A 15,988-nucleotide genomic window follows, 5' to 3' on the forward strand; every position below is an offset into this window, starting at 1 on the left:
AGTGTCACAGGAATGGCCCAAATACACCCAAATCAGCTGGAGATGGCCGGGATCAGGCACAGAAGGCGTCGTTCCACCTCTCCTCTTCAGCCTGAGTAACACCAGACAGGCAGCAGGGCTTCCCGTTGGGGTCTCGCTGTGTTTCTGCAGTTTTCCTTCTTCTCAAACATATGCCAGCCACGGAGGGTGGGGAAACGGCCTGGAAAGCTTCCAGACTGACTCACCAGACACCTTCCCCCTTGCCCCAGGTCCTGTGTGAGCAGATTCCCGTGCCAAAACCTCGCTCCGAGGTGTGAGCAGAGGGCTCTGTCTTTCCTTCTGCCTTCACGTGCTCCTTTCTCCTCCTGCTCTGCTGTGATGATGTGTCTGATGAAGCAGGATCCTCTGCTCGCCCAGCAGGAGAGCCCATCCTGCAGCTGGGGACTGGTTGGGGACACCAGATTTCTGACCCCACGCTCTGCCTTAGCCACAGCCCCCCTCTTCTGCTACTTCTGGCTTAAACTCTGCCGCAGCAGCTTTGGAAAGAAAAAAGTAATTAACAACAAGTTTCCTTGTTCTTTCCTAGGCTGCAGCCATGCACTGGTTCAAAGGAAGCCCTGCTCGGGGAAGTCATGTTTTATTCAAGGCACTAGAGCCAGTCCTAGTTGTACGCCAGACACACCACATGGAGCAAAACAAAACTCCATAAAAGATTGCACATTACCAAGGCAAGGGTAAAAATGCCCCCAACATATTACGGGAATGTTCTAATTAACCCCAGGCTGGTCATTGCAAACGCAGGAATTCAGAAATAAGGCAGAGCTCTGTAATTAAAGCCGTCTATCCCTTCCTAGGGTACACTAAGCAGGTAAGAGAGCCTGGAGATTCTAAAACCCATTTATTTATAGAAGAAAGTTTCAGACTTGCCAAGTTTTCAGTACACTCGCTTATGGGTGTGAATGAGCTGATGTCAAAAGCAGCCAGATCCTCCTTGGGTGATTCCGCAAATAAATTATTTCTATTTATTAACACGTCCTACACAAATAAGCAGCTGTGGGAGCTGGTATTAAAATGTAAACCAACAGAAGTTTACAGGAGACGTGCATGTGCTTGTAATTTGGGAGGATCAGCAACAGCAGCTGCTGGTCAACGTCTGGAAAGCTCCTTGCACTGGGATTTCAACCTTCTGAACCAAGATTTTTGGGCTGGATTCTCCCTGTTTGGCTAATTTCTGCCTCTCTGCCGCACTCTAAGGGTGCCACAGAGCAGGAGGGGGCTGAACCTCTGTGTGCTTTTCCCACCCCCTCGCGAGAGGCAGCCTTAATGGTGAGCACTGGGACGTACTGGACACTGCAAGGACGAGGTCAGCACGCACTTGGTTTGACAGATGGCACTGGCTGAAGGATCACTGCTGGAAACCAAGTGGTTTTTGCCCTGACATTGACACCCCTCTCCATAACCCGGTGTGGTTGCCAGAGGTTGAACCAAAGGAGACTCAGGACACTTTGCCTTGGCTGCAGCTTGGCAGCTTTCACCAGCCATTACGCAAACCAGCCAGGACAACCTCCAGATTTGGTTCTCCGGGGTGTTCACGTGGCTTTCACGGCGAAGGCAAGTTTGTGAGGTTGTGTTACTGACCCCGCCATCACGATGAAGAAGTCCAGGCGATTCCACGTGTCTCCAAGGTAACACTTCTGCCCGAAGATCCCCAGAGCCACCATCTTGATGACCATCTCCACCGCGAAGAAAGCGAAAATGAAGTCGTCAAACGCCTGGAGACCAGTAAAAGATTATTACAGTCAGTTCTCTTATCAGGGAGAGGGAAAGCAGAGACACGAGCATGAGACAGAGGCTGCAAGGCCGGGCAGTGAGACCAAAGTAATCTGCTGAGCTCAGAAATAAGCCCTGCAATACCTGAGGGGTGATGGCAAGCCCCAAGTGTAGCTCCTGGGTTGGTTCACTGCCTGGGAAGCATCAGCAGCTTCTGTTGATCTATTGACAAAGACGGGAGGACATCGCCATCATACAGGCAGGGCATTTTTCTTGGCATTCAGAGCTTCTGCGATTCAGCATCAGCTCGTGGTTGGGTTTGGGAGGTCTCAGCAACTTGCAGTGGAAGCTGAGTTTCCAGGCGGGGAAGCTCACACCTCCTAGAAGGTATTTGTCCCATCTAACACAGGGGATATGCTTCACCTGTGATGCTTTCCCTAAGCTGGATGCCTAAAATTTATCTTATTCCATAATGAATGCCTAGTGGCTTCTCACTCAACTCATCAGGTTTACTTGGCTCTGCAATTAACAGATCCTCTTCTAAGGCTGGAAAAAGGGTTTGATGACAAACTCTGCTAGTCCTGGCAGCAGCAGACAGCTCTGGACCAACCCCTGAAAGGGGCAGGAGGCGTTGCTTGGAAGGATCCCACCGGCCTCCCTGTACTGCTCAGACACCAAAAAGGAATTAAAGCAGCAGGTCCACGAGGGACTGGGATGCACTGGGTGCATTATAGCACCATGTGTCAGCAGTGCCAGCCTCGGCTGGTGGCACGAGCAGCTGCTTCCAAGCCTGCGAGCCGAGCTGCTGCGGGCAGCCCCGCGCCAAGGTGCAGCCCACGCAGCAGATGCTGCCGGGATGCGCTTCCAAAACCAACCCTGAGGGCATATGGCAGCGAGGGGATGGCCAGGACGTGGGGAGGGATGAAGCGAGAACCGAGATGCCCCACAGCAGCCTGGGCACGAGGGCCTAAAAGCTTTAATGGGTATGCATCTCCCCAAGGACAGGTATCCCAGCACTTGGCAATGCTGTGCTCAAGCTGTTGGGCATGGGCACATCCTTTACTTTTTAATTCATGAAGAAAGGACTGAGGTGGCCAAGTCCCCAGTGCCACATCACCCAGGACACGCCACGGTGATCCAAGAGGTGCCAGCAGCGACCTGGCTGGGGTGGGAATGGCAGCAAGGGGGTCCCTGCGGTGCCGGCTGTGCAGGAGTGAGAGCTCAGCTTACCTCCAGGATGGTGCAGCGCTCCGACTGGCACTCCACGTCCTCGCAGGGCTGGAACATGCCCAGGGTGACGCAGTTCAGGAGGATGACCAGCATGCTGACGTGCTCGAACCAGGTGAGGGGAGGGCGTTAAGGAGAGCACACGGTGCTTCAGGGGGCAGCGGGAAGGGGGGAGTGTGGGATCCACACGATTTTCATGCCGAAGACCCTTCGCTCCTCACACAAACTGAAAAGAAAACACCTCCAAACATCCCAGATTTCCTGAAGTTTGAAGTTTTTGGCAACTGAGGAAAGGGCCTTGGAAAGGCATTCCTGTTGAGATGCAGGGACAAAGGATGCTTTTCATTTCCTACACAGCAGCAAAGTCGGAGAAGCCCAGCGAGGCACCAGGACACGTTTTCCATCTGAAGCCCCCCCATCCTCGTCTCTATTTCATGCATGGCAAGGGGCAGCAGAGAGCACAGCCCCCTCTGTCCTCCTCCCACAGCAAATTTCACCTCCAGATCTCAAATGGCTTTACCACCGAATCACCCAAAATGTCTGCTAGCACTGACTCTGTCATTGCCAAGCTACAGAAAGCAAGACAAGGGGAGAGGAGTGAATTCAGGCACCAGCACCAGCAGAAAACAGGCTCGCAGCCTGCTCCTTGCCCCAACCAGTGGGTTGCTCTCCTCGTTTCCATCCTAAAGATGCTGCAGAGTCCGACTTAGCTCTGCATTATGAAGGATGTAAGCAAAACAAAGCCAGCACGACCAGCATAAGCTGCAGGGACAGCCACAAAAATCCCAGGTGCAGACAGGCTGCACAGCACAGACTGAGTAAGGTAAGAAAAGGGTTCAAGGCTGGATGTACCCGCAGTCCCCAAAAATAAAAGGCTGTATTGTCTTCCAGGCCCCACCAGTGCTCAACTGCGCTGTCATTAATAGCTTCGGTGTAGTAAGTGGTGATTTGCATCAGCACAAAGTAGGCCCAGAGCTTATGATTGCTGCTGCTGGTATGACTATTAAAAATAATTAAAAAAAAAAAAATTGGGGGAACTAAACAGGAGTTTCACAAATTACGAATGAATGAGAGAACTGTTCTTGGGAAAATAACTGGAAACATCTGTGTATGAATAAACCTTTATGCTTTCAAACACACAAGTGTATGTGAACAAAGGCTCGTGGAGAAAGAACATTGTCTTGCTTCTGATAACAAAAAAAAATAATCCTATTTTGGAAACCCAAACAAAACAAAACAAAAAACCCACCCTACCTTAGTTACCCTTGCTGCTTTCACAGCATGACAGGATGGTTTAGATTGGAAGACACCTCTGGATGTCCTCTGGTCCATCCCTGCTTCCAGGAGGACTTCACCCACCTATGCCCTCCTGTACTGGCTTCAGCAAGAGGTACCAGAAGGCAGCAGAGCACGAGGGAGAGGAAGATTTCACTGCCTGGTCCACCACTTGCTGTTTTAGAGAGGGGTTTAATTGGAAAATTCAGAGCCAGGAGCCCCCTGGAGCCCATGCTGGGGACCAGAGACACATCATGCTTGGAAACCCACTTGTCTGCAGTGGAAATGCATGGGATAAACTGAACAAAAAAATGAACAAATAAATAAAAACCCAGGTTCCCCTGGTGGTGACGCAGAAGGAGCAGGAGGAGGTGAAGCCCCTGGCCACAGCCCCAGAGGACTTTTGTGCTGCTGAAATGCCAGCCTCGGCTCGTTTTCATTTCTCCCTCCCTTCAGCGACTTCCTCCTGATTTTTGACATTTTTAGGGGCTGTCTGGCTTTCCTTCCCTTTCAACTAATTAGAAGCAGAGTGGTAATCCTGCTCCACAGAGAAAACAGCCCACGTCAGACCCAAACAAAACCTAACCCCTGGCCACATCCTCCTTACAATATTTGCATTGCTTGATGGGATTCATGTGGAACTCCCTGTAAACACGGCTCCTGGACTATTCCCAGGGTGCCTGCAATTGCATTCATTTCACTTATTATATTGGGGATTTTTTTTTCCCTTTAAAGAAAAAAAAAAAAAAACCAACACAGAAAAAAGTGTTGATGGATCGGGTCTGCTTCTGCTAGAGGAGGGGAGCGTGTTGGCCGTGCACTTGTTTGGCTTTAACCCCACTCCTCCACTGCTGTGGCACTGGGGAAAGCATTGCAGCTCACATAACCCAGACTTCTCCCCACTGCAAGGGCGAATGAGGCTTTTGAATCCCCTGCCCACCGAGGGTTGTTTGCTCTGTTGCTGTCCTCAGTCCTGCTCTCTGCCACCCCAGCCCTTGTTTCTAGCAGAACCAAACAAGAATTAGATTTTGTCTCCCGTTAGAAAGCACCGATTTGTCAGAAGTGAGTCATTGGAGGGGACCAGCTTTGACAGCGACGTTCGATCAGCGTGGACGTTTGAAGATACAACAAGGAAAAGGAAAAGCCTGTCCCCAGCAAGGCAGAGGCACGGCTGGTGCCGAAGGGAGACCTCAGGAGAGCAGGCAGCCTGTCCGCTGCTCAGATCTTTCTCATCCTGATGCCAAATCACAAACACTTTAAAAAGAATACAGTCAGAAAATCTGCCTGCCATTTGGACCCAACATCTGTCCCTGAGTTTTGATTTTACAGGATCAGCTGAAACCTGAGGCTGGAGATACTTATGAAGCAGAGCCCCTGTCCTGCTGAGCCACCCAGGACCCGACGTGACTTTGTTCAGGTGCTCTGCTCACCACAGCCCTCAAAATTTCATTCTTTCTTCTAAATACTCTAATTGTGGCTTTTCGTTGCTGTGTGTAAATAATCACCTGCATGACAACTGTCACTGGAGCTGAAACAAGAGCCCTGATTCCATACAGACAGAGACGCCACTGTCACCAGCCCATCTAACACCAAAGCTGAATTCGGTGTCTTTCAGGAAGCCAGAAGAGCTGTTTCAGTTTTCTGGAGGAAAAAAGAAAGGCTCTCCCACTACTCCGTGGTCACAGATGTTTAGAGGCTGTCGGAGCTGCCAGGCAGGGTCAGCCACAGCCACACGACAGAAAAGAGACATAAGAAAATTTGTTCTGCCTTTGAAGAAAAGTCTGAAAAAGCAGGAGGAAATGCACTGTGGGAACAGCTCTGCTTTCGTTGGAGAATGGAGCAGAGGAGGGAGGAGGAAGCCCCTGCTCCTGGCTCAGATGCTTCCCGGATGCTTCCCTGGTCCTTGTTCCCCATCCCTTCCTGAGGAGCTGGGGCTGGAGGTGCTGAGCTGAAGGGTCCTGCCTGCTCCCCAGCCCACCTCCTCCTCCTGCGGCTCCTATAAAAGCTTTAAGCCCCTGCCCTATTTATTTTCATATCAGATTAATGACGGCGATCTGCTCCCTGATTCAAAAGCAGGATTACCCTGAGTGCTCTGCCCTGACGGGACTAATCCTCCCTCCACCGTGCAGATATTCGAGTCAACTTCAGTTCAGTCCCCGGTTCCTTGCTGCTGGCTCTGAAGCTGTGCTTTGAGCCCTTGGTGACCACTTTCCCAGAGGAAAACTCTGAGGAAATGGGTGGATGGAAACAGAAATCCCACAGCACAGAAAGGCCTCCTGGGTGACACCCAATGCTTCTGCCTTTGCTGCAGCTTCCAGGGTGATGGCACCTGAAATATCTGAGCCAAGCTCAAATCCCCCAAACGCCCTTCAGGCAGGCGGCTGTGGTGCTCGGGGGCTGCTCTGTGCTGCGGGGTCGAAGCAGTCTCTTGTGCCAAAATCCAGCCCTGAGTTCAGAAGCAGCGATGCAGAAACGGGATCCTGCCTTCAAAGCCTGTTGGTAGCACCTGCTGCTGGCACAGCCTCTGGTGCTGATGCTCTCTGGCAGGTTTTCACAGGGTTTTATGAAAATCCCTCCAGTGGCTTGAGGATAAAGACCCTCTGCCATGCCAGTATGGCTCATCCTTACCAGCTACACCTGATTTACAAAAAGAGGTGGGAATTAAAATGGATGTTCATATGGGCACTCAAGACAGCTTGAATATTTCCAGCAGTCAAAACCGAACTGAAGGAGTCCAGAACAAAGAGATGGGCCAGTCACTGGCACCACATCACCTACCCATCGCCATTAATGCAAGCACACGTGTGAGGAATAGGCAAACCAAAATAAAACCATGTGGGAGCTGTGCACGTGTCCTGCCCCAGCACCTCCTGCCTCCAACCACAGCCCTGCAGCAGGGCTCGAGCAGGCTCACCTGGCACAAAGGCAGCTGCAGAGCAAGACTCGCTCCTCTCCTAAGGATATTGCCAATTAGTTAAGGAATCCAGCTAGCAAACACCGAAACACTTTTTTTGTTTTGGTCTTTAAAACAGCTCTCTGCTGGTGCAGAGCGCAACAGGACATCAGAGCTGCTTTGCACCTCACGACAGGCAGCCTGAGGTGGTACGGCATCTTATAGTGGGGCACAGACAAGTTGCCTTAATGCAGCAAGAGATACCTGAAAAAAAGTTCGTACTTGGCCTCTGATTTAACATTTCTTCCTCCCTCTCTCACTTTGGAGACCTGCCTGCACGAGCTCGTCACAAGGACGAAATGCGGCTGGAGAACTTCAGCACCCTGGGGGCCTGACCCTCTCATCTCACTTTACAAGAGCCTTAATTCCACCACCTTTATGGCAGCAGCAGGCACAGAAATAAGCCGTGTCCTTCCCAAGCATTGCACTCGTTTAACTCAGCCAACTTAGCCACGGATAGAATTCAACTGGAAGCCCAGCCCCAGCTGGGCCAGTCGGCTCCAGCTCCTCCGGAGATGGTTTGTGCTATTTCACACCACGGCGTGGAAGGCTGCAGGCAGAAGAAAAGAATGAGTCTGCCTTCATCAAAAAACCCAAATGCAATCCCAACCTCTCCCAGCTCCTTCCCCCCGTAAACCTCTGGTTCTTGGCACAAGCAGAAACATGAAATGAGCTCAGTGATGCAGCTCAGATCTCCGCTCCGTGCGCATCAGCCAGCAAAACCATGTGGATAGTTCCTGTTTCTGGAAGATTTCAAGATGCTTACACATTTGCCCAATGTTATATGGGCATTTCTTGGCCTGCAGGTGAAAGTCTAATATTTTCTTTAAAAATTTGAAGGCCTTCTTAAATGTAAAATTGAAAGACTTGAGAAGAAAGTGTTAGTCTGGCTAGAAAGCAAGGTTTTCAATGCCCAGTTTAAAGCTGCGTGGGTTCACAGTGGATTGCCATGCGTGCAGTTCTGGTTTGTATCCTGTTGCCTTTGCATCAGGTGTTTCTTCTCCTCAAATAATGAGCACAGACAAACGCAGAGGAGCAGGCACGGGGAGGGCTCAGACATCTCCTAACGCGCTGGTCTGCTCCACGCCGCAGCACCGCCAGCGCCTCGCCTTCTTCAAGGGGATAATCTCCACCATCCATCACTCTAATTCTGAAAATATTTCTGCAATAAACACAGTAAAAACGCCCGGGCCGTATTTCTGCTGTGTCACAGAGTCTCTTGCTCTCATCCCGTGCCTCATGACGAAGGATGTGCTGATAAATCCCAGGTCCTGCGGGGGGACCTGCTCCATCTTCCCGGCAAAGCTGCCCCCGAGAGGCAGGAGCCCAGCGCCCAGCCACTGGAAAGCAGCAAGGCAGGATCGTGGTGCTTACCATTTTCACATAATCTTATTATTTTTAAGCCAGTCAGGGGATTTTGGAGACTTAACCCGTTATTTGAAATGCTTGGATTTGGCAGTACTGCGATTATTGCCGTTGCCATATCTGTACGTACCGCGCACGACGCTGAGGAATAACACACAGCAATAAAAGCCAAGTTATAGTTACAAGCAGAACATATGTTTACAGAAGCAGCAGCCAACTGAAGTTTCAGTTTTTATAGCCGAAGATGTGACTAATGCACTAAATATACACACACGCACGTATATATATACACACACGCATCTGAGAGACGGGGATTTTCGGAAAGCTCTTGGTGAGCTGGGCATGCACTTCTCGTAGGAAGGCAGCAGGGCTCGGGGATGTAATTCCTGCTGTGCAACATCACAGCCCTTATTTTCCATTCAGAAACGAGGCCAGCTGGAAACCCAAGGACCTGCTCGCAAACCGCCCAGCCCAGCATCTGTCCCTGGCAGAGGCAAGGCTGCAGGAGCCCTCAGGAGGCAGGGGAGGGCTTGGGAGGGCTCGGTGGGACTCCGAGCAGCCCAGCAGACCCCGAGGATGCGAGGCTGCCCCTCTGCATGCAAACTCACCCCATGAGATGGCAGCTGGGCTCCGGCACAGCGCTGGAGCACCGAAGAGCTTGCAGAGAAGGGTGGTCAGGATGGGGAAGAGCAGGGCCACAGGGTGGGCACCACCACTGCCTCATCCCATTGAGTAAAACCACCACGTCCATCTGTCCGTGCTCCCTGACGGATGGACAGACCACCCCAAAAGGCTCATGCAAAGGTGGGAAGCAGCTCTGGTGTAAAAATACCAAAGTGAAGGTACCTATTTAGGGGTGCTGTCAACATCTTGGTGAGTTAGGGTAACATTTCCCATCACCTCACGCCAGCAGTGACAAAAATAGCTTTAAAAGCCTGCAATATCCACCTCATCCTTTATGCTAAATGATGGAAAACAGTCCGGACGCGACGATATTTGGTAAATAGGAGCAGGGAAAAAATAAAAAGGAAGAAGAAGAAAGAACAGAACTGCAAGAAAAATGACTCAGAACGCAAATCCCGAGAGGCAGCGCTGGCTGGTGCTGGCAGAATTTTAAGGAACATTCTTATTTTTAAAAAGTTGATTGATTAAAGCTATTTTTAGTGCCCATACTGCACTGGATCATTTGGGTTCGTTTGCTTATGAATTGTAAAACAAAATGAGGCAGCTGCACTTCAGAAATATATACCTCCCCACCAGCACCACAAACACGCAGCCCAGCAGCAATATTTCAGCCCAAAAGACACCAAGTTGGCACATGTCTTTGGAGATCGGGCTGACTGCAGAGAAATCTTGTTTAAGAAAGGATTAGCCTGAGTTACTGGAATAACTGCATCCCACTTGTTTGTCATAAGATGTAAAATAACCATAACGAGACCCCAAACGGACCCTGGGCAACACGTGCGAAAGCCAAGAGGCTGCTGCTGGATGTGTTTTTCTTTCTCAACGTGGGGATCATGCTGTTTGCCTTGCACGGCCAGAGATCGGGAGAGCTGGGCACAGCTCCTGGATCTTGGCCTCGCTGGATGTTGTGCAAAGCAGAGACCTGCTGCAAAGCCCGGGCTGCGCCGTGCCATTTGAACGCCTCCTCTTTGGTTTTGGCACTCTGGGCTAGCTGGAAATGTGTTTGCACCAAAGGTATTTGCTCTGAGCACAGAGAAGCTGGCGTTTGTCCTGTCGGGGACGGTCTCTAGCATCCACTGAGACACACGCAAATGGGCAGCAGTCCTCAGATAACCCCCCCTTTGCTGACAAATCTGGGTAATGGCCGTAATGCCGAGATCAGAGCTTGTTCACAGATCGTCCAGCGGCAGTAAAGGGAGGATAAATCCAACCCATTATGCACCTTAAATCATTCACCTTGCTCAAGCCAATCTTTTGGAGCCATAATGAATTTAAAAGCGGTTAACTCCGAGTCCTTGTCGCATGTCATTTGTCAGGCAGCTCCGCTCACCCTGCCTGCTGTAGGAGACGGGCGGTGCACAAGTCGCTGCTTTGGGGGATTCAACCTCCAACTAAAAGGATGACACGGGCAGAAAAGCACCTGGAGATGTGCAGGGTGCTGCCTCCTCCTCCCCTGTCCCGGGGGCTGTAGGATCAGGATCTCTAACAGCACAAACCTGTCCTGTTGGAGCTCACGAAGGGAATTCAAAGTGATGCGAATCATTGCTGTGCCCAAACCCACTGGGAAACTTCCCCACGCCAGCCTGCCAGCACGCACCACCTGGGACAAATCACCTCCGCTGGCTGCGTTACTTGAGTGCCTGTTAGTGCCCAGAGTGATGATGGGGAATGCATTTAGCGTGTCGTGAAGGCATCCTGAGATGGCCCGGCAGGAAACGAGGCTGTATCGATTGAAGTGACATCAATGGATGCACTCCATGGGATTCAGCGGTGCATTCAGGAGTGAAGCACAGTCCTGGCAGGAGCCCCAGGAAAGCCTCCAGTCCTGCCATGCCCACACATCATGTCCAAAGCCTTGGGAATTCCAAGGTGCAAGTCCTGATTGAACATGTGCAGAGATCCCAGGGCCAGGGCTGGAGGTAAAGCCACAACCATTCACCCCAAACGCACCCAAATGATCCCTAAACACATCACAACCCGTTCAGCCACCGAACCCACTCAATCCACCCAAACGAGAGCATCCCGTGTTCACTGAATTCCCAGCCATCATTTAAGGAGACAAGGACAGAAATGTTTTGCCTAGTCCCTGCGTGACTCACTTGATTAAAACACATCCAAGCACCTCTCCGCGCGGCACCGGGCGAGGGTGAGCAATCAGAGCAGGTAATTGCCTGCGAGCGGCGGGCGCGTGGGTGAGACGCCAAAATCCCCGGGGGGGGGAAGCGGGGCAGCGAGGGCAGCGAGCCGCAGCCGCATCCCGGGGGGCTGCACGGTGTCATAGCAACTCGGGGCTGCATCTCCACCGCCAAAATCACGCTGCTGGGGTGAACCCAGAGGGAGGCCGAGCTCTAAACATCTCCTCTGCCCTGCTGGTGGGGCTGGAGGGGGTGTCGCGTTTGGAAGCAAACGTCACCTTTGCTTCCACTCGCCTTTTTCCTACAAGTCCCCAAGGAGAAAGGCCCACGGCTCCTGCCCCACCAGCTCCTTGCCTCAAAGGCGCAGCCCCGGGGATGGGAACTCAGCGGGAACCCCTGAAAACAAAGAGGAGAGGCTGACTTTGTTTTCCCTGTGTCATCTCTCCAGCCGGCGAAAAAAGTGCTTTGTGAGAAAAAGCAAGCAAATAAATTAAACGTCGCTGGAGCACAGCGTGGTGGGTAAGGAGAAGCTCCTTTTACAGATGGGAAACATCAGCGGGAAGAGGCGGGCGGGCTGCGAGGTGCTCCCGCTCGTGATCCCAGCCTGCACCCACGCAGGGCACCGCAGGCAGCCTCAGGGGGACAAACACAGCCTGGGTCTGAGCCCCGGTGGGTGTCAGAAAGCTCACAGCCCGTCCTGACCCCCCCGGCCACCTCCCAGGCCAGAACAGCCGGCACCGACTGAGTGGGGACGGCCAGACCCTGCGCCACGTTTGCAGTGTTGGGACATGGCCAGGGTTTCTCACCACGACCTCCCCTGTGGGATCATGTTTTGGGGTTACTGCATGAGCTGCTCTAAGTGCTTCTCCTCCCTGCAGGAGCATCCCAGCACCCCGAGCTCCCCCTGCCCTCCCCACCTCCGGGTGACCGCGCAGGGAAATGCCGCGGGGGGGACGACTCGGGGACACCTCGCCCAGGTCGAATCCAACCCCCAGCTTCCTGCAGGTTTCCAAGAGCAAAGGAAAGGCTGGAAGATAAAAGGTGCTGGAAGAGAAACAGCTGCGCTTTTCCTTCCTTTGTCCTTTCCTTCAGCTACAGACGGAGCCGCGTGGGATGGAAACAAGCTGCGGTGCAGCCCAGTAGCTCTGGGGACAGCACGGATCGGTTGTTAAAGGATGAGAGGAGCAGAAAACTTCCCAAAGGACCAGCTATCCTATTCCCTCAGCCCCTTCCTTGCAGCCCCCCGACCACACAGGCCGCCCCTTGGCTGAGCATTGTGCACCCAACACCCCAGTATGGGATTTTCACCTGCAGTTCCCAGTCCCTCTGTGCGAGGGGGCTGGGATGCCCCACGCTGCAGGAATTTGACTGAGAATTTTTTAATCTGATTCTCAGGAAAGAGAAAAATTGAACAGTTTTGCTCCCGGTGTTAGATGTTCCAGGTGCTTTGCATGCCGTTAGCACCACGGCACTTAGGGTTGGGATTTGTGAAGGCAGAGACCAGCCACAGAATTTGTTCTTGTTTCTGCGATGATTCAATTGCTTTGGATCAAGCTCTCACCTTAAAAAATTGGTCTGCCACGTTTTGGCTCCGTCCCCCTCCATAAAGCAGCCCTGGCCCCCAACTGTTTTTGCCACAGGGGTCACAGCTGAGACCTGGTGAGGGGTTCAGCTTCTTCTCACAGCAGCCCCTGCACCCAGGTCAGGTCCCAGCTTCGGAGTAGCCTGGGGTAATTTCAAAACACATCAGTATGTCAGTTCTTAGCATCACCGATCCCTGTTTTAATGAGCTGAATAGCACACAGAGCCAGGGACACTTCCATCAGATCTCCTGACTCTCCGCTCGTGAGTGTAACATTAAAATCAGGTCACTCAGATTAAAACTTTGTGGTCTTTTTAAATTCAATGTGCCCCATAGCTTCTGTGCAGGATTTCCAAGTTTTTACAATCCAGCGAGCTCAGTTCAGAGGATCAGGAGAACATCTTGTTGGAGGGGTTCTTGGTGAGCACCTGGGCTCTGATTTACCCCATCTCTGCCCATTTCCAGCCACACTCACGGCTGATACCCATGTCAGCAGGAGAACCAACATCTATTACACTCAAAAAATCAATTCTGCCAACATGAGTACAGGAGGATCTGAAAGGACCAGAGGCACCAAGCCTGGCCAGGGGGATCCCAAGTGTTTGCAGCTGGAATCTCCTCCCTGCACATCTCATGAGACCAGCTCATGCTTCTCAGCACTGAGTTTGCAAGAAATCTGGACAACCATGCTTTTTGGAGCGTATCAGCATTAATAACAGAAGGTGCCCTTCTTGCCTCACACAGTTAATGCTGTGTCATAAACTTGGCTGCCACTATCGATACCAACGTGACGTTGGTGTCCATGTAAATGTCACTCCGTAGCAGTAGTGTCAATGCCGCAGTCCCCAGGGTCAATAAACAACAATACCAAATGTCACCCTGCTGGAAAGTATCGAGTAATTGGGAAATGCTAATAGGAAGGTAAAAACCAGGGATGCACGTGGGGCACGGAGTTTGCCTGGAGGAGGAAACTAATTCCACCTTAGCCCCGAGCACTGCCAGCTGCTGGATTTGGCCCTGCTGCTGCTGCCCTTGCTTTTCACCGCTGCTGTGGGCAGGGGCTGCCCAGACACCCTGCAGTTAGTGCATGGGGGTTAAGAAGAGGGTAATAATTCCTTCCAGGCAGCTTGGGACCTGGAGGATGGTGTGGTGAAACGCTTCTGATGTACTGCCTGTCTGCAGCATCTGCTCCCACAAAGGGCTCTGTGAGAGAAGATGAGGAGGTCCAAGAAGCGTGGTTTGTCCACCCAAGGAACACCCTTTAAACCTAACTGGCATTCAGGTGTTTTTACCAAAACTCTGCTCGAGCTCAGTGAGTGAAGCTATCTCAGCTCAGTCCGCTTCCACATGCACATTGGAGAGATGTACCCGTCCTCAGGAAGGCTTCCAGCTGCTGGCAAATGCCTCGAGGCAGCCAGAAGGACCACGGTCAGCCCCAACACCAGCTCCTTGCTCACAATTCCCGTTTAGGACAGCCGCAGATTTTTAATTCAGCTGCAGGAAGCTGAGGTTCCCAAAGCGCCAAGTGCTCCTGCAGCTGGGCTGTTGTGATAGACCCGTGTAAGCAGCAACATCCATCACGGCCAGATAAAGCTCACCTATCTCAGCACAGAGAATTGATGGATTGACCCACTCAGTTAAAAGAAAGTATTTCTGGCAAAGAGCTTTCTTTTCTACTTTTTTTTTTTCCTTTTCCTGACTGCAATATTGAAAAAAGGGAGAAAATAAAATAAATTCCCCAATCAAACACTTCATGTTATACTTGGATCCATGGCATGTTCTTCTGATGAATAGAGGCAATTATTTTCCAGAATAATTTCAGCAGCTTTGATTCAAGGGGCAGTTCAGACTGACATTTAAATGGGCTCGAATTTAAACCAAGCGGTATTATCAGCTAGTGATTTTCTACTCACCGCTTCAAATAACTCCGTGCCCCACGTTTGCCATGTAATAACCCCCCAGTTTACAACAATCTCAGGAGGGAAAGGACCAGGGTGACTGAGTGACCTGCTCTGCCACGGGCAATGCTCTGGTTTAGGCAGGTGATGGGGATGCCACGCAGCAGTCCTCCCAAAAGCATCCTGCAGCTTTGGGAGGAATGTGGAAGAGGCAAATCCCAGTGCAGGGTGCTGCTGGTTACAGCAGTGTCATGGTGTGGTTTGATGGACTTTGCCTCTCCAACCCTCCCAAAAACCTTCGTATCACAATAGCAGCATCTGTGTTGTATCTTCTGGCCTGGCTGGATGCTGCGGTGCTTCCTCTTCGCTTTGCAGTCCTGGATTATCCAGTGAATGCTGGCATCCCGATACAACCCACTGGCACCTAAACAAGCTTGTACAAGCCACAGGGAAATAAATAACTGGGCAGCTGAAACCCAAACCTTTGCCCTAACCAGGAGGTGAGCACACACTGCTGCTTTTTGGGGGTACCACATGGCTGCGATGCCTTGGAAAATTCGCTCCCCTCTGCTGAGCGGCCTACGGACTGTCAGCCACAAACACCACGACAGCACCCAAAAAAGTACTTATTCCCCTAGTTCATGAAGATGTTCCTTGTGTCTTTTCTACCCAGGGTCTTGCCAGCCTTGCTGCTGTGGTATCGGAGAGCCTCGCGATCGTTAATGGCTTCTTTGCACGAGTGGCGCCTTTACAGGCGGCTCACCCCAAATGCTCCTTCATCCTCGCTGTGTGCCTTTCCTCCTTGGCACAGCTCTCCGGCTTTCTTCCCTGCTATCCGAGCTGTAGTCTGTGCCGGGATGACAAATGCAGCCCTTAATGCCAGAGGAAATGAGGCACGATTCAAACGCAGCACTTCAGAGACAACTGATCCGGGCTGTGCCTAACTCACAGAGCAGGGAAATGGCCCGGAGAGAGGTTGAAGAAATTGGGGGCACGAAGCCACGGGCTGCAGGCAGCAGTGGCACGGTTCCAGCTGCTTTTACCACCGCAGATCCCTGCAAAGCTCGTGGGAGCTGAACCAGAGCTTCGGTGGGTTTCGAACGGGTGAATATGATGTTAA

The 15,988-nt window shown here is 51.8% G+C and overlaps 1 protein-coding gene across 3 annotated transcripts in view; it reads right to left on the minus strand.

Moving 5' to 3' along the window:
- The window catches only part of CACNA1H (calcium voltage-gated channel subunit alpha1 H), a 220,693-nt gene that overhangs the window by 115,528 nt on the left and 89,177 nt on the right, over window positions 1–15,988 (minus strand). For all 3 annotated transcript variants that reach the window (XM_038186945.2, XM_038186946.2, XM_038186943.2), the window contains exons 3-4: window positions 2,980–3,091; window positions 1,618–1,751 (exon numbers count right to left, since the gene is read on the minus strand). In XM_038186945.2, the coding sequence (XP_038042873.2) occupies window positions 1,618–1,751; window positions 2,980–3,091 (246 nt within the window). The remainder of the gene's footprint in view (window positions 1–1,617; window positions 1,752–2,979; window positions 3,092–15,988) is intronic.

Source organism: Anas platyrhynchos, chromosome 15, assembly GCF_047663525.1.
Source record: "Anas platyrhynchos isolate ZD024472 breed Pekin duck chromosome 15, IASCAAS_PekinDuck_T2T, whole genome shotgun sequence".
Lineage (NCBI taxonomy): Eukaryota > Metazoa > Chordata > Aves > Anseriformes > Anatidae > Anas > Anas platyrhynchos.